We start from the raw sequence: 19,288 nt of genomic DNA on the forward strand, positions 1-19,288 counted from the left end.
GATGGTTGCTGGCACGATACATCCGGTGGCTAAACAGGAGGGCAACAACCTTCCATTTGTTCTACTCTTAAGACGAACGTTTAAGGCTGATAGTTGAGTGACATCTTAAGAATTGGGGTCCGTCTTCGAGTCTGAATAGACTCCAACTTTAGTCCAAGTTTAGTTCCAGACGTGCATGCAAACGATTTTCAATGGGTTTTTTGTTGTTGATATGCACACATTAAATAAACATACGTAAAGTATATGATTTGATCGGCTATTTATTTTAGTTGATTTGCTATCAAAGTTGATTTGTTATTAAAGTTGACTTCCTAGCTCTATTCTGTACATTTTTCTGTATATTTCTCCGTATATAATTTATTAAACGAAAAATAGCAGGTGGAGTGACTCCTTGAATACGACTGGCTGCAGCGATCTATGCAGAAAAAATAATAAGGATAATGACTGCGAACATTATGAAGATTTATTTCTACACTTACTGTATATGGTTGAAACTCAGAGAGTTTTTCTCTTTCCTCCAGAGATAAACTTAACTGAGGTCTATATCGGAACACATTCAGTCATTAGTAAAGATAACTGCACTTAATAGATATCACAATTTATATTTCAGATAATTAACTTACGAGCTATAGTCTATGGATGGCGGGATAAGCATCTGTTCGTTTTTGCGAATTTCACTGATTTCTTTCTCCATTTTCTTTAAGGAATCTGCATACAATGCTTCTATCTATAAGATTAAATAGATGGTCACAATAAAAGATGATAAGCCGTATTGATTTAAAAATATCACTTGCAACAAAATATTGCTACCTTTAATCTTCTTGAAATAATCGGATCATCTGCGAGATGTCCAAAGCGATCAGGAAGTGCTTTGATAAATTTATCAACGTCATAACACTGCATCATATCAAAACCAGATCTTAAATTAGAATTCTTAGAAACTGGAACACCCAGTAATTGACACCACTTTGCATTGCGATGAATTTCATTTTTAAACAACTCTATATTTTCTGTTAGTCTGGATAAAATTTCTTCTGTTTTTATCATTCTTTCCTCTGATACGCAACCACTTTCATACCCCTTTTTGGTAAGCCTTTGATCTGCATTATCTGGTCGTAGACTTAATCGAAATTCTGCACGACTGGTGAACATTCTATATGGTTCATTTGTACCAAGTGTAGTAAGATCATCAATGAGTACACCGATATAACCTTCTGTTCGACTTATTATCAATGGCTTTTTATTAAGAACCTAGAAAATAGATTATTCAACGAAATAAAACAATGAATTTCTTCGTTATTAACTTAAAAAGTTCATAATAAAAAATGGGTGATAGAGACCTTGGCCGCAGCATTAACACCTGCTATAATTCCTTGTGCAGCTGCTTCTTCGTAACCAGTTGTACCATTTATTTGCCCAGCAAGAAATAGCCCTGGAATCCTTTTGGTCTCTAACGTAACATGTAATTCTTTTGGGTCAATATAATCATACTCAACTCCATAACCTGGTCTCACTGCGCATAAGATTACAACGTTATATTAATATATTTAAAAACATGAAATGTCAGAATATACATATGTATATCATAAAGGGAACAGATTTACCCATTTTCACATTTTCTAATCCTGGAATACATTTAATAAGTTCTTCTTGTTTCTCTGCTGGAAGTGTACATGATAATCCTGAGGGATACATTATGGGTGAATCTAAACCTTCAGGTTCCAGCCAAATTTGGTGTTCATGTGTATTAAACTTAAGAACTTTGCTTTCTATACTTGGACAATACCGTGGTCCTGTTATCTCCTCTGTAACGTGTAAATTACAATGCATGTTGTCTTTTACAATTTTTGAGACAGCTTCGTTTGTATGTGTTAGATAACAATTTATTTGTTGTTCTACGGGTAACCAGACAGTATTATTCATGAATGAAAATGGCATTGATACTTCGTCTGGTTTACGTACATCACATTTGGAAAAATCGATAGTAGATTTTTCTAACCGCGGTGGTGTACCTAGAAAAATATTTTAAAACATGAGAACATTTAGAGCCTGTAAAGAAAGTCTATAAAACATGATTATGACAATTACCAGTTTTTAATCTTCCCATTCTAAATCCAATTGTTTCTAACGTGTTAGCTAATCCAATGCTGGGTTCATCACCGAATCTACCAGCAGGTCTTTTTTCTAACCCAATATTAATTTGACCTTTTAGAAAAGTACCTGTTGTTATGACGACTGTATCACTGTATATTTTTGTCCCATCCCCTGAAACACGATTTTCATAAATATTTCATTTGTTTAAAAATTAATAACATACATATATCCAATTTAAAAGAATAAGCATACTAAGAATTATTCCATGACAACTTGGAGAATCTCCATGTACAATTAAATCTTCCACAGAGGATTCATATATTTGTAAACCAGGCGTATTGAAAAGCTCCTTCTGTATGTGCTTCTTATATAAGACACGATCAATTTGAGCTCTATATCCCCATACAGCTGGCCCTTTAGAACTATTTAGGATTCTATAATTAATTCCAGAGATATCACAGATACGGCAACAAACACCATCTAAAGCATCTATTTCTCTCATAAGGTTTCCTTTTCCAACTCCACCAAAGGATGGATTACATGACATTTCTCCTATGAAAGTATTGTCATAATTTTTATTCAATAATCTTTAATATTAAAAGAGAAACAAAAGTGATACCTATTGTGCTTTTCTTATGAGTAACTAATAATGTTTTTGCACCCATCCTAGCAGCTGCTGCACAAGCTTCTGTTCCAGCATGACCACCACCAATAACAATGACATCAAATTTATATTGATGATTGTTTGATGAAAGATTTCTTAATAATTGAAGAAAACCTCGTCTATAATTTCTGCTTAATGGAGGCAATCTGATCTTGTTATACTTCATTGTATTATCAAAGTATTCTAGGATGAAAAAAATGAGCATTTTATTAAACATGTACTAAATGATTTATTGTAATAATTATAAATATATAATATGTGTAAAAAATATACTCATATAATGATTTTAAAAGGCAAATACGTAGAGATCTATATAATACCAATAATACATATAAATCTATGTAGAAAGCAAATATAGAAAATGAACTTTTCTTAAGATATAAAAAATTCATTATTTTCTAATTTCATAAATAAAAAATTATATGTAAGAGCATCTCTAAGTTTTGGTAATATTAACTTTTCGCATATAGTTTCTTTATTCGTAAAGTTCATATTCATATATTTCAAATTATTTATAAACTCTATAACAAAGTTGAAACAATTCATCGAGATTTCATCATAATTTTCAGATTTCCATTTCGAGTCTTTTAACATTATTTTTAATGTTTCATTCCAATGACTGTCCCAAGATGAAGGGATTACATTTATCGCAATGCAATTTGTCCATCTTGAACAATCATTTAGTATTAAACCCTCTTTGTCGTATTCAAAAACAAGGCCATTCATGTTAGTTATTCCTATATGCAAATCATTTACGATATGATAATCAGTTAAAAAATTGCCATTAGCTGGCCTAACAACTATAGAATTTGGTTCACACGCTGCATTTTTATATGGATATGGAACAAGAAAGGGCATTATTTTATATTCTGTAATACATAATTGACAAATTGGGCATATTTCTGGAACAGCTTTACAGAATATGCTTTTTGAACAACAATGGCGAAAACACAATATTTTTGAATCACAAGCCATAATGTTTAACTAATATCAATAATATAGTTTTGTTTCAAATGATGACATTGTATACAAGATGTTAGGTTATATCGCACAATTTAGTGACGAATGAAGTTATCTAGAGAAACACAGTCAAAATCCTGCTCTCTAATCTCATTTTTTACGCATGCGATAAGGGCTACAAATGAAATACACAATTTTAAATAAAAAAAGGATAATGCAAATTATATTTGTAACAGAATAGTATGATTTCGAGAAAGCACATTACCTGTTATAATTTACTACATTTAACTGTGAAAATATCTTTATATCATTAATATACATATATTCAACTTTAATTTATTTGTTTATATGTATATCTATATTTTTACAGATTTCTCAACAAATACTTCCTCCATATCAATAAGATAAAAGCTAGATCACCATTAACCGTTTATTACATATCTCAGCATATACTATACCGCCGATGAGGTACAATATGGGTCAGAATCATATAAAAAAAACTGTGGTCTGGACCACGATCATATAAGCAGATTTCATAACTAGGCTAAACCGTTCAAAAATTGAGTCGTGTCTAGTCATGAAAAATTAAAATCAAAGGTCAATAAAGGCAGAGACAACAAGATCTGTGCTATTTTTACACAATGGCGTTACACGACGAATCTTAATCTCTCGATTGAAGTACTCTACTGCGGAGAAATTAACGAACATCCTTCGATCACTAAGAGCCTTATCTCCTCCATTAGAGTTTCAGATCTGTGTATACGATCGTGTGATGAGAACCTTCTTATCTTCCATGTTGATTTTTCACAACTAATTACGACTCAATTTTTGGAAGGTTACCCCTAGGCTTCGGCTATATGAGTGTCGAGACTTACAATCCTATTCTTAGTCAATGTTATCGTGGTGCCGTTTGTTCCTTCCATCGTGAGTCGAATCTCAGTCGACAAGTCGAGAGACAACCGGATCCAGGCTACTCCTACACGATGGCGTTAGTCAATCAACCCTCGTTTGATTAGAGCGCCTTACTGCGGATAAATTGAACAACATTTGCCGCTGCCTAAGAGCCTCATCTTTTCCACGAGAGTAACTAGACTTGTATACGACCGTAGTTCTGTCTTATACGTGCCTATAGCACAGACAAGGCTTTGCACCTCATTGGTGCCTATATTTTATTTGTAACTTTATGGTAATGTCATATTAGAAGTTAGTTTTAATTCCAATCGCTGGAGGTACCGTAATCTCATTCTGCGCTGTTTCGATAACGTTGGAAATGACACTAAAATGGTAAATGGACTCTAGTGACCCCGAAACCGTGAACAAAAAGGTACGTTGGGTAATAGGTCTATTTTGCACTTTGTTGGTGCTAATAGATCTATTCTATACCTGATCGGTGACTGTATACTCGTCTATATACAAAGCAGTTTATCTATTATCAACTAGTCATAATTGTAAAGTAAATGTTGTACTTTATCCATTGCAGGTAATAATTAATTAAAGAATTATTTTACATACAGTGATAAATACGTATTCATATATATTGTTGTACTCCTATATCATGATTAGGCATCTCGAAAACAGATATCTCTTATTTAAAATATATGGATTCCATTCTCACGAGTGTTTTAAATTTTATCTAAATCCATATACGATATAGTGATTTAATAGTTTCATATACACATATAAACACATAAAAATTTGTGTAGTCCTCTTTTATTAATCGGAAACATTTTTATCTCAGCGCTCATTTTCACTTGCAATTTCGGATCAATGATACAGTCTGGGACTCGAAATACCACCAATATTACTCTTGACTAGCGCGTTCCCGCCCTTCCCCCACCATTTAGTTCAGGCGCGTGCCGCGCAGCGCGATAGCGCTGCTATAGTAGCAGCTGATCTATGGTACGGTGTGGAGCAGTCGTGTTCGTACCGCGTTTCGTAGTGTGTTCGTACCGGTACGGTTATACGACGTTTATGTTCGACTCTCGGTTTCGTCGCAGTGATTATCGTGTACCGTACTCGTGACAAGTGACTGTACCAAATCTGGTATTCCGACCGATTCTTTTGCTGACACATTGCGAAACGGTGAAAGGCAGAAGAGGACGAGCAGGAGAGGACAACGAGACGAAGGACGAGTAAGGAGCATCAGCTACAACGCGTTTACCAGGAAAGATCGGTGAGTTTTAATTCCACTTTGTTTGACATATACGAACATAACTGTGCGCAAAAATACATCGTGGATAGTCGGAAAGATGGCTACAATCGTGACACGTGCTTTGAAATTGCTCTTGAGGACCATCGTACAAGGCGCACACGTGAGACTTGCGTACCCTTTCGAGGTGACTGACACCTGATGCGTCAATGACCATACCACGCGTATGAGTCGCGTGTATCTCGCTTCTCTGTTTCGTGATTCCGATTCCGTTTGAATCTAATAGAACCATATTTACGAATGCTTCCTATGAATACAGTATGACTGTTGTACGAAACAAAAGACATCGGCATGCTTTTCGCGATTACCATGTCGCCAAGCGGACCGGAGATAGGTTATGTCACAGATGCCAGCCAGCATTTTTTTAACCGTGGGATTCACGGGAGTGGTGAGTCTCATAGTCTCACGATAGATAATTCTAATACGTATATACGTGTGTGTGTGCTTAATGCAATGCATCTTAGGTCATCGATGCATTATTCAGTGACGCGTCGTGCTCTTTGTCAAATTTATCCATTATCGAAATTTACTCTGTTTTCATGTTTAACGTCAGTTCAGGGTCACGCACCTACCGAATAGACCAACGTGTACACAGATTATAAACACGCAGCTTCCGCATTAATCATTCTTTCTATACCGAATAATGCATAATCGTAGCAGAAATCATATATTTCATATTACATATCGTATTTCTTATAAACATAAGTGTCGAAGGAGAAGTTGTAACGATCTTATTTTACTACTGGAGTACTTTTGCACGATAATTTATTAACTAATAATATCGGTGATTTGACAAGTTACAAAATTCTTCTTTATAATTTTACAACCTTATGTCAAGTAAGATAATCAAGAGTTATTCTTACATAATAATTTACCAATTGATAACGTAAGGGAATTTGTTAGCGTTCATAATTTGTAACTTGTTAAATTTAGCTGATATGAGTACAATCGTATAAGACGTAGAATCAACCTAGGAAACGCATGTATCGATTTTTTGTTAGACATTCCATTCTCTGTTCATTCAATAACATCCTTACACTGTTCCGTTAACTCCCAAGTCGATCGTCGCAGACTGGTACATAATATTTACTGCTAGAACGCCGATGAAAATAGCCGCTAGATATTTCGCTGCTACGAGTGGCGTTCAGCTGTAGACGAATTATCCTTGTGATGCGATTTCACCGAGGAGAGGGCGTCATTAGCATCCGGTTCGAATGCATTGTGATATTTACCGAATTCACGCTTTGTTCACCTTAACGCGTTACGAAACCTGCATTCCGTGAACTTTAGCCCTTGGAAGAGTAGGTCTACGTTTACGTGTATTATTCAATCAGATTGTACACCGGTAATTTCTATATATAGTATATTTACGTTCTACTAATATGTTAAAATCTATTTTCGTTCATACGGATCCGAGGAAACCCGCGAGATTAAATGAATTTTGTTATCACGTAGAGTAAAAATATATATATATTTTTTTTTTTTCGTTTCGTGGCGAAGGTTAATGTACTATCACTATATCTTTCAAAATTTTCATCTATTTATTCTTTTTATTTTATATCGAGTTGAATGATAAGATTGTTGGTATTTCACCAGTATATATATATCAAAAAATGTTATAAAAATACAACGTAGTGTATTCTTCGCTAAGTTCAATATCTTTTAACAATCTCAATCTTTTTTTTTTATTTTAATATCTTTCGATTAACTATTTTTTATAATACGGTGGAACAATGTCGCCTTGTTTTGTATTCTCTGTCGTTGATGTTTAATAATGACACGAGGGGGAGAAGGAGAGTATTGATCAAAATAAACATAAAACTGCTTATGAAAACGAACAAGTGGAAGAAGGAAAAAGAAACACGTAAAACTATAAAAATGCGTGTACGTGTGTTACACCGAGGAAATCTACAATTATTTCCAACGACGAATTTTGCTGCAGGGCCGCACGCGTGCGCCCGTGCACACGCTTCACCGGCGAAACTTTATGGAAATTTCGGAGCGGTTACGCTCGCCCCCGAGTGCTTCGTTTAAATTTCATTATCTCGAACACCGGCTAAATGACACGTCTCTCGTTCCCAGCGACGACACCAAAACTTACCTCGTCCCCGTTGGAAACGAATTAGGTGATAACAATTGTCGTTCGAGTGTTCGTTATTGCTTGCTATTCGTATCCACAAGGTATAAATAAGGGGTAGAACAAGAGAAAATTACATTTTATTTTTACCTCTTATCTTGTTTATAATTTTCCGTATATTATTTTCCATTTCGTTATCATATTATTAGATTATTCATCGTTATCGTTTACTAATCTTGTTTATAATTTTCCGTATATTCTTTTTCATTTCGTTATCATATTATTAGATTATTCATCGTTATCGTTTACTAATAGCAACAACTGCAGGATAACAATAGGAAGTGAAATAGGAATACGTGGAAAGATGTAAAATTTCATTTTTACCTCTATTTTACATTGGAATTATTTCTCGTTATTTTTCGTTAATTGTATCAACAAGACGTTCTCACGATACATGGACAAACATAACGTTCAATCGCTATCTTTAATTTTTCCACAAATTTTCCATATTTCCTGCTATTTTATTCGACCATTTGTTCATCATTGGCCTGCGTAAAATTTCGTTGATAACGTAGACATTTTTGTTTCTCTTCTTTTTAAATAATTGATTTAATTGGCCGGCTAGGAAGGTTTCTACGTAAATGGTTATATTGTAAATAATGGTAACGCGAGCGCGCTTTTTGAATCATCAACGCCGTACCCGAATGTGTACAATGGACCGGTTTCCGATATTTGAACGCGATACACCTTCCGCGGTCGACGAGCTTTGTCCATAAATCAGGAAGTGCACGCGAGTACACAGCGCGGATGGTTACACCCTCTCGTAATGCGCTCGTACACGCTTGAAAAATCATAGGCGGCTTTAATGTTTTTCGAGGGGACCGACGTGGTTATCGCAACACCGGTTGCGTAACTTTGCATTTTATTGAATGTTCTTCGTTACATGACAAACTGAAAACTGAAAAATGTAGCGAGATGTAACGTGGCAATTCGAGTATTTATATACGAATATTTCTCCACTATATTATCCAAACGTTTACTGAACAAATTCGCTTGAAAATCGAGTTTCTCGTTAAATATAGATACATACAGTCATTTAACGTGTAATAATATTTGACAAAAGTAATAATTGACAAAGAAACAATCTATATATTCGAAACTCTGCGTACATTTGCTAATATTATTTGTACTTTAACGTAGCGTTAGAACGTTCGTAACACACGGGTATCTGGTTGGTTTATAGCGCTTTGTGTGCTTTGTACATCTACCAAACGAATAAAGTCTACTATAGCGTCCACGTACATCGCTAACGATATTTGAACGTGATGTCGACTGGTATTTGTTAAAATTCCATCGAAATTCGACATAAGTCGTCGACTATGATCGTTACGGATAGTCGTATGTGTGTTTTCCTTTTTTATACTCATTGCTCTTAAAAATTATAGTTCGTTCAGATCTTCTAAGATGTTGCGCGATACACGTAAATAGTGACTTGTTAACGAGCGTTCTTTTGGTCGTTTTCTTCGTGTTATAAACATATTCCCGGCTATTTAATTCTCAAAGATTGTAAGTGCTGTACAAATTACACGTCATAGTATTTTTACAAGTTTCCACTATATAAAACACGTCATTAAGCATCAGGAATATTACGGATAATGCAAGAATGTCGTTTAATACTTACGTCACACTTGTTTACATTCAATCCTAAAGAGATAAAACGCAGAATGTTGATCAGTCTCGCAGTATTCCGTTCGGTCAGGGTTTCTAATGGAAAACCCGTCCAGCACTTTCGCGTCGCAGATTAATCGACTATGAAACGGCGAAACTGGTTCTCGGTTCATCGTGTAATTCCAAGCACGCGTAACACGGCCGCGCGAAACTTGAATCGCGGCCGTAAAAACGCTCTCTTATTAAAGATTGCGTTCGACGTTTCGTTTCATTCATCCGGCACACGCACTTCTTGTTATTCGACCGTCGTTTCTAGCTGTCAAATTGTTATGGAGTCACGCGGTAGAAACTTTCCTTTTCTGACTACGGTATCGCGTTATATCCATGGCTTTATATAAATGGCACATCGATATAAAAGGTTATTTGCTCGTCCATATTATTACCAAGTACGTATATTATGCGATTTGTTCAATTTATTAGTACGCCGTAGCGAAAAATATCTCCGTGTTTCCATAGTCGAGCAATTATATTCAACTTGTTGAATCAACCGTAGCTTCATCGTCGACTTAGATTATCCGATTTGAATTTGAAAATGAATATGTGGCGAAACGAGAATGCCAAATATGTCGAAGTACCTGTCACGTAAACTTAAGGGTTGGTTGATGAAATAAAATAGCTGAGTCGTAACACAACTATTAATTTTGTTTTAATTAAGCTTTATTATGAATTCAGCAATCACAACGGAATATGCGCTGAATTAACATAAATCACAATTCACTCCAACCACGTTATGTGAAACTTAGTTACGATGATACGTTAAGTACGCGACTGTTATAAGGGTAGAGATCGGTAAAGATACGTTGACTATTTTAAGGATACAGAATAAGTGAGTCTTACTGACGATACCGTGTCCGAGGAAGGTAGGGGTGGGTGTGTCTAAGGACACGGGACTATCGGATTTGTTGATGACAATTTTGGTTAAGAAAGCGAGGGCAATAGACACAGTCTCCGATTGGATAATAAGACGGCTGGTGGACCAGGAAGGGTTTTAGCCGCCCTCCTGAGAAAGTTGCTAACGGAACATACCAGATGTGAGGAAAATCAACTTTCCATGTTAACGCGTGGTAGACGATAAACGTAAAAGGAAATCCAAGACAAGAGATATTCGCTTGGTCCGAAGGATCTTAACTATGAAAATTCCAAGACCCCTGGTGGTTACTTAAGGCTACCGAGGGTACGCGCCAAGGATGTGCAGACATCTAGGAGTCATCCTGTCCGCGGTGCGTGGCCTGGTCTCTGATGTGAATTGGCGTTACATACCGATCGCTGTTGTCATAACCGGGTTCGTTTAAAAGATCGCGGTTAAAAGGTAAAAAGCTAGAAAAATGTACCGAATGTCCAGCTGGACAAATTGTAAAGTACAAATTAAATAATAATAACAAAGAAGAAAAAGGTAGAAAGCGAAGTAAAGGCGGCAAAGGGGAAGAAAAGGGAAATCGTTTTTGCTTTTGGATAGAACGTTCGTGAAAGAAGTGGCATGAAAACGCGAGGATTAACGGCGCGCGCATTCGCGGGAGAAATTTCTTGCCGTTTACCTTCCCACGAGTGTATTTTTGCGCACGCGAATCAAACGCAAGCTTTTCCCCGCGGGCGACCTCGTTTAATAGTTCCGACGATTCGCTAACGAGGTTAACAACGAGCTGCTTGTTTCGCGTCGGAAATAGAGTTGCCCCATTTGAGCCTATGTCTTTCCGAACGCACTCGCCAAGTTCCTGTTCGTCGATTCTATCGATCATCGTCTTACAACGATAAAGAAAGCGACTAACAATTCGTATTTGAAAGACGAAATATGAAATCAGGCAAATAGACAAATTATACAGTGTCTGACACCTATGTAAAAGGGTTAAGTTTTCGAGAATTTCTTTCGACTATTTTATTTCTACTATAGGATTTATTTATTCAGAAATATTAGAAATTAGGGTTTCCCACGATTACAATCTTAAATGATAAATTTATCGATAGATGGATCTATTCTCAATAAACAGGAAACGATGGTTATTTAACATGAACTAAATATAGTAATGTGCTATAACTAAGACAACTAAATAGATAATTCACAGCTCACAACTAATAGTTTACAACTCGTAAAAACTTGGCAACTCGACTCTCGGCTCCTCACAACTCGACTCTCAATTTACGACTGTCTGTTAATTCGTCCTTTTCCCTTAAGCATCCCTTTGTCATTTCTCATAGCCCCGCCACGTATGTGTTCCGTAATAGTCCACGGTTATGGTTACGTAGGCCTTCTTCCGCTTAACTATTCGACTGAAGGACCAAGGACACATTGAGGTTTCCAGAACCTTTTTTGGCCTGTCGACACTTGGGTTTTCTCGCAACATTCTTTATGGTTCACCCGATATTTCTTACGCAATCTGTCCACGATACTAAGCTACTGCGTGAAAATTACCATTCGTTTCGTTCTATTTTATCCTCAACTACGATCTTTTTCCCTTTCGAATAGATCTGTGGCGGCACTCGACGACGCAACTTTCCGCCGGCTTGGCGACACAAAGCGCTATACCATCAAAGCGTAAGGCCGACGTGCCTAATGTATCATCGTTATCCTTACGGTCCTTCCGCCGAATATTCGGAAGAATGTATACGCGGCAATGGTCGTGGACGTCTACAAACGCGTGCGTAGTGGTGATATCGAGGAGCAACAAAAGAAAAGAATCTATCCAAAGATTCATTTGGTTTTGAACAGCGAAGTGCGAAGGGTGTAGTGTAACAGCGAAGCAAACATAGTCGAAAATCGTGGATCGTTGATTGTTGGCTATTGGTTATTAAATAAACTATATTGTTGAACATCGAGAGTATTTCTTGGGCACTTACCCGCTAAATCACCTCAGATGCAATTACAAATGGATAGAAAATAAGAAAACGAAAACTGCAATTATCCGATCTAGACTCCAAGGATTATTTTAAAACGCATTACGAGAACAAAGATGAGTGGTATCTGTGTCAATCCGATCGCATCGAGATTCTCCAAGCGTCTTTTCACTTGTCTATTATCCAGTCAGCATTGTGCTTGATCGAACGCGATGAAGTTTTAACGCGCTTCGTTCCAACTTATCGGTCGAACTTATTATTCGCGCGGGAACACAGAATAGAATTAAAAAGGGGGCGAAAGCGGATTCAGCCACTCGAACACGGTATTGTTTCAGAAAGATCGGTATAAGCCCGTACAACACGAAGCGAGTGTTTGATTGGGTCCTGGAACGGTTCCGTGTAATCGGGACAGCGATAATTTTAATTGAAATTTCGATAGTCGAATGAACATTCCGGGATTGAAAAGGCAATTAAGATCGAATCGACGATATATCGAGCCGGGTGACGCAGGTTCGTAATCGAACTCGGTTTTGCCACCCCGCGTTCGATCTTTTGGTTGTTCCTGCGAACGATTTGGAAAATTGAACGGCGATATTCGGATCCAGTTCGTTCGATACCGTCGTTAATCACGGAAAATGGTTTTTGCCAGCTTGGTTAACGATCCTCGCCTTTCCATTCATCCGGATAGCATCGAATCGTTGCGTCGATCGAAAACAGAGAACTGTTAAAGAACAATGAGTTGACGCGTGCACACCGTGTGCCTTCTTGTGTAATTGAAGTAACATCGTTAGTGAAACTTTGGTCACAAGCTGCAATTTATTAATATTAATAAATTCCTCTTGCATTAGATTAGCCTCCTTAGTTGAATTATCTTATTTAGCATCTTTCCATTTTTCGAGATACGTCGGAACATCCGAAGCTTACTGTGTCTTGTTTCTCGTATGTGAAGCCGTATCGAGCACAGGTTGTTGAACGAGGAAAAACAAAGGTTACGTAAAGAATATAATGAAACTTCAGTCTTCTTCAGCGTTGAAATAGTACATAGAATATTTTCGCTAAGAAGAATATAGCAACAGATTTTGATAATAAAACGAATCAAATTTTCGAAGTAAATTTTACGCGTCAGAAGTTATCTCATTGTTAGTCTGAAGATGTTCTTACATTCGTGGTACGTTTGCGTGAAATAATACGTAAAAATGTATAAAGTATCCAACTTGTAATACTCATTACGATATTTACTGGGTAGAACAAATCTCCGTTTACATTCCATCTTTCCACTTGCTTCAATAGAAATATCAAATCGTATGAACACTCGTAATATATTCTATCTGAATTATCCTATTGCGATTAAACTGGAAAATTTGCGAAAGGGAATTCTACAATCTACAACTTATAACTTAGCGTTTCGTTGATATTATTAGTTTGTAAATAATAGTAGCCCGAAATGGTTCCAGGAAGCGGAATCTGTCTTTTCTTTTAATTTACGCCATTTACACAAAACGCGAAAGTGGAGTAAGCAACCGTGTAAGGAATAATGGAACGAACGTTCCGTGCCGGGAATTTCGCGATGTAGAGTAATGAATAGAGTCGTTGTATAATAAATACATAAAGGAAGAGCGCATCAAGCCGTCAGCTAATAAAACGAGTAAACAATAAATTGACTTAATAGCGCGTCATGTAGCGGGAAACTGGAACAGAAGTCTGTCGGACACGTACGAGCCACGTGAACTTTGTCTTCTCTTTCTTACTAACATTTCATTAATATCGTTGTTATTTATTGTCGTTGTTAGTTGAAGATTCCGGTGGAACATTCGTAGAGTCGCGTTTCTTTTCCAGAAGTTAGATAAATACACGAAAAGCGGCACATGTATATAAAATTCATACTTTGTTGGAGTTTTTTAAGAAAATATTAAAGAAGTTTTTCTAGTAAAGGAACTCAAACGATGGGGCTTGTAGAATTCTGTATTAAATTATGCTAATGAAATAAAAATTCATTAGAGACTACTCTCAGAAGCGTACAGTCTACAGTCGAAGGTTCAGTTGACCTACAGTTTCTTCGAATTTTTAAAATTCTACCATTCTTATATCAATTTCTTTTTCTAAACTCCTCGTTTAATATCGGCCATTACTTATTCTTTTTTCTTTCTAATAAACTAATAAATTGTGTATTTTATAAACGTTCCATGAATAGGAGAACGTTTTTTGACTCGGTCGAATTAATGTACATGCGTGCACCGGTTTTTCTATTAAGTTTACGACGAGAAAGGAACGGAAGTCTTTGGTCGCCGGTTTAAATGCTATACTTTAGAATATTGCGTTTCGCGGCCTATAATACCCTGGCCACACGGTGCATTATTAGCTTTTAAAATGCCCTACACGAAGCAAAAGATATTGAATCGTTATGCTTTGCCAGGAAAATATCTCTAAGCCAGCGGATTTTAGCGAAGAATTTGCAGCAAACATAAAAAAAATTTCCAACTAGAAACATCCATATTGTTTCGTATTATAAATTTATATATATCTTATCATTATAGTTTAAAGATTAACTTATTCACGACACGATACTCTATTATACGTAGCTTTGATAATTATCGATTATAAGGAATACGATCATTGCGATTCGATTGTGTAATTTATAATTTTACAATTAAAATACATCGTGTGAAAAATAAACAAGTTACGTTTAAACGGTAGCGTACGTATTTTAATTCGCGAAGATTGTCGAGCAGGTGGTTGGTTTGAGTTTAGAGATAGTAAAGAACAGAGGCTCGTTTAAAAGATGATATTCGCGTTTTCTTGACGTTTCCCATAAACACCGGAAAAACACCTGCCTCTCTGTGGACCCGGGTCGTTTAAATATCTGGTCGTCTCACCTTTCTTCTCGCGTAAATACCGCGTCGCTGTACCGTGGTTCCATAAACAATGTTGACTGCGCGAAACACAGAATCTTATCGCGTAAAAGTACAAGTTTCGTCCGCTTTATTCGTCGTTCCGCCATGTAAATTTAATATATCTCGTTTAAACGTCTGCGTTTGTTCCGTGTAGCTTATTACGTGAAATGAAATAATCGTTCAAACTAATTTTGCTTATTTTTTTTTTTGAGATAGAAATTACCTGTTATCCTTCCTCTTTTCTAATCAGATCGCTGATTAAATGAATCGTCCTTGTTTCTAGCACGTTTATGGTATAAAGATGTTTAAATTGGATATTTATTGCGATCGTTGCAATATTTCAATGGTTGATCGGTAGACCATGGTAGTTGGCTCATTGAATTCACGGTGGAAGCCCGCGAGGCGTGCTTTAAGGCGTGGTTCTGATAAATTTCAGCCGCACCAACTTCATCTTTGTCGATAACTTGGAATTTCAGAAGCTCGGCTGCCTGTTGTCGAAAACGATAACGCGAGATGAACTTTCATAGTGCCTCGCTTCCTTCCGGCTACGATTTTTGCTTGTTTTCACGACAATTGAATTGATTTTGTAAATTATTTGTTTATAGAAATCATGGTCGTAGCTTCTTCTCGCGTTTCCCGTATATTTCATCTTCTTTTCTTAGAATTTTACATCGATCGCGAACTAATTCGAACGTTATAGTTGAAACGTCAAACGTTACATTTTTAGATGATGATAAAATCAAAGATTAGAAAAATAGTAAATCCTTTTCGTAAATCAACGAACATATTGCTCGTAAGTGTAAAAATTACATGTTTAATCGTTGCCAAACGTCTGAAATTTTGTACAATACGATGTAATATACTTTCAATAATTTTAATAAATAAAATAACCCTCCTCGTATATTCCTTCGTACAAGCTAACGCATTACTGACACTCGCATGAAACGAACACACGACAGGGTTTGCCCGTTTGCATCGAACCCTAATAATTCTAAACACTCATCATCGCACGTACACAATGTTCAGCACACAGTCTCCTCTACACCAAACATTATCCTCGTTCTCGACTACTCAACAGCTCAAACACGATCCATGGATCGAGCAGTATGACGCTCAAACACAAGACGATGCGACGTAGAGACGTTCCATGCGCGATGGTGAATGATCGCGCGACCTAAGCCAAGCGAGCTTATCCGCATCATTCACCGTGTGAGACACGTGTTTGCGAAGGTTCTTTGTCGTTGCAGGCACATTTGCAGAGCGCGGCCGTCTGAATAATAGCTCAAACAGAGTGCAAGAGGGATTAGGAAGCGGCCACAGGGATAATCCTGGGCGAGGCGTTCGTGCAGCCCGAAACGAACGCGAGTTTCGAAACGGAAAACGGGGTAATTGGATCATGGTCCCTTTTCACGGCAGTCCGACTTTTAACTCGATTTGTTCCCGCGGCCGTTTATTCGTCCACGCGTCACATCGGGACACGGAGCCGCATGGAATTCGAACACGCGAACAGAGACCGCGTGTTTAGGATCTTTGATCTTCGTGTTATAGCGCAGTTGATTTTTCTCGTTTAACACGTGCGTTATTGTATCTCTGGAATCAGCGTATGTTTTAATCTAGATAGGCATTTATTTTCGCTGATAACGTTCGTTTCGATACGTTCGTGTTCGTTGTGATCTTTATTTTTCTATATAGTTTTGTCGGAACCACGCGTGCATAGTAGCGAAAGTGTTAAATGCGTGTTTAATGCAGAAAGTATGGAATAGTTGAGTATCTATTTCGATGTGTTTATGAGTCGAAGCGTTGTAATAGCTAGAATCTTGAGAACGTTGTCAGGGTCAATTATATAGCAAATAAATTAACATACGGTTGCTAATAAGTGTATTAGATATAAGTAGATATATTTGATATGTACAGGTTGAGATTGTCTCTAGTCTAGAACCAGTGTTTATTATCGTTCGTTTATGAATTCTCCTAGAACTCTGTACTTTCTCCTTTAATTCTTCACTTTCTCCCTGAACAAGTCGCTTAAATATGTCAAAACGAGGTTCCTTGTCGATCAAGCAAATTTTCAGTAGCAATTCAAAGTATCCATTCGTCGTAAGTTCTAAACGCGAATATCTTCTGTCATTCAGTTTTTGATATATTACGTAAATTTTTATTGCAACTAACGGTACCTCAACAGTCAACATCCACGTCCAAAGTAAACGATTCATGCGCTGAAATTGAATCTACAAACGAGATCATAATTAGTGTGCGTTTGGGTACCTCTCGCAATGTTCCATATTTTTAAAAACGAAGCATATCTACGTGTGATGTTATATTTTCATTAAAACGTTGTACCTCGAGTTTATAAAGTTCAAAGATCCCAAAGATAACTTTCAAACAGAAATTCTAAAAACAAAGACTTATCGAAATGGACACGTTGAAAATTCCAGGATCGCTGCTATTTATTTTCCTCTAAAATTTTTCTGTGTTTCAATCCTGCGACCATAAACCGTTCTGTTCCAGACTGGGCACTTAAAAGAACTATAAAGTTCACGTTGGAATCTTTAACTGTTAATTGCTCTATTAAATTATCGACGCGTTCTCTTCGAGACTTCGCTTCGCGCGCTATAGTCTTACATCTTTTAGAGTAGTTCCATAAAATATGGAAGAGAGTCGTTCAGCTAACGTAAAACGTTTACTGGTTCGATACAGAGTCGTGCCGAATGGCACGATCATTCGTGATCGAACGCGACCGTTTCGACGAGAAGTACCACCGCATCGAGCTTCGTGACGCGTAGAAAAGTGCCACTTCTGAACTGCATCCGTGGCCTCCAGGCCGGAAATGGCCTTCTGATTCGAACGTCCAGTCCCAGGACTCGATGTTCTCGTGTAGTTGCTGTCCTCGATTTACTTGTGCGGAATTTTATTGCGCTCCTACGTGGCTTGGAGGAGGAACCTCTGATCGTGATTTGAATACTATGTAACCGTGTCGACTTGCTGATTTTTCACGTTCCAGAGAATATTTGTAGGTTTTTTAAGCTTTTACAATATCGCGATGCAAGTTTGTTAGGACTTTCTTTTCTTCTTTCTTATCGTGATTTCTTTTTCTGCGCGTGACTCTATGTTTGTCAGAAACGGCTGTCTGTTTTTTACTACCGAAGAGAAAAAGAGCGATCGTGTGAGTCGAACGTAACCCGGTTATATCCTGATTTGTATTTTCGCCAGTTCTTTCTAACTCGGTAAGACACGATCTTGCGTTAACGCGATAGTTCACTTTCAGTTAGTTCTCATTCATTACGTTACTTAATTCTGTTGTCTCTATCGTAGCTAGTAAAAAGAGACTCCAACGATGTACTTTATATCGTTCCATCCCTGTTTCTCCCTTCTCTTTGATCCTACAACTTTGTAAAGTTTAAAGAACTTAAAGTATTTATTGCGTCGTGATAAACTTCCTTTCTCTTAATCATGACGATCTCTTCGGTTAAAGTATAAAAAGAAGGAATCCAGAAAACTTCATTTTAAAGCAATTAAACGTTTCCTCGTAGTCAACAATTTCTTTCTATCGACTTGAAGAAAAGAAAAAAAGGAAAAGAAGGAAATCGAATCGAGTAGAATTCAGTTTAAACACACCTACCCCGAGAAATCGAAACTCCAACGCAGGTTCGATTTCCGTGTAGCAGACGTGCCGGGTCGTTGCACGTCCCAGAGACAGGTAGTTTCAGCCTTTAGTCTGGCTAAAATCGCGAAATTGTCCCGAATATCCCTAAATTCCGCACGAATCGTCTCGTAGCCATTCAGACGAAACGATTCGCCGTACCTGGTGTGCTGGAGCGCGGGAGGGAAAGGGACAC

The 19,288-nt window shown here is 37.2% G+C and overlaps 2 protein-coding genes across 5 annotated transcripts in view; one reads left to right on the forward strand and one right to left on the reverse strand.

Moving 5' to 3' along the window:
* Positions 1 to 235: 235 nt before the first annotated feature.
* On the reverse strand, positions 236 to 4,698 carry LOC100745362 (protein MTO1 homolog, mitochondrial). Of its 3 annotated transcripts, none has more exons than XM_012380866.3 (10): positions 4,594 to 4,698; positions 2,714 to 2,941; positions 2,347 to 2,646; positions 2,089 to 2,265; positions 1,605 to 2,012; positions 1,341 to 1,513; positions 811 to 1,251; positions 624 to 727; positions 480 to 540; positions 236 to 415 (listed from the first exon to the last, which is right to left on the reverse strand). In XM_012380866.3, the coding sequence occupies exons 2-10, from the start codon at positions 2,922 to 2,924 to the stop codon at positions 281 to 283; spliced, it is 2,010 nt and encodes a 669-aa protein (XP_012236289.1). In that variant the 5' UTR covers positions 2,925 to 2,941; positions 4,594 to 4,698; the 3' UTR covers positions 236 to 280. The 3 variants fall into 3 exon arrangements, with proteins under 3 accessions (XP_012236289.1, XP_033174631.1, XP_033174630.1); XM_033318740.1 differs by lacking the exon at positions 4,594 to 4,698 and adding an exon at positions 4,429 to 4,546; XM_033318739.1 differs by lacking the exon at positions 4,594 to 4,698 and adding an exon at positions 3,984 to 4,402.
* Positions 4,699 to 5,593: 895 nt separating this feature from the next.
* Positions 5,594 to 19,288, forward strand: part of LOC100745484 (protein-tyrosine sulfotransferase) — a 184,398-nt gene continuing 170,703 nt past the window's right edge. For both annotated transcript variants that reach the window (XM_024364867.2, XM_012380859.3), the window contains exon 1: positions 5,594 to 5,891. The gene's annotated coding sequence lies outside the window, so the exon portion shown is untranslated. The remainder of the gene's footprint in view (positions 5,892 to 19,288) is intronic.

This window comes from Bombus impatiens, unplaced genomic scaffold (assembly GCF_000188095.3).
Source record: "Bombus impatiens unplaced genomic scaffold, BIMP_2.2 scf_0113, whole genome shotgun sequence".
NCBI lineage: Eukaryota > Metazoa > Arthropoda > Insecta > Hymenoptera > Apidae > Bombus > Bombus impatiens.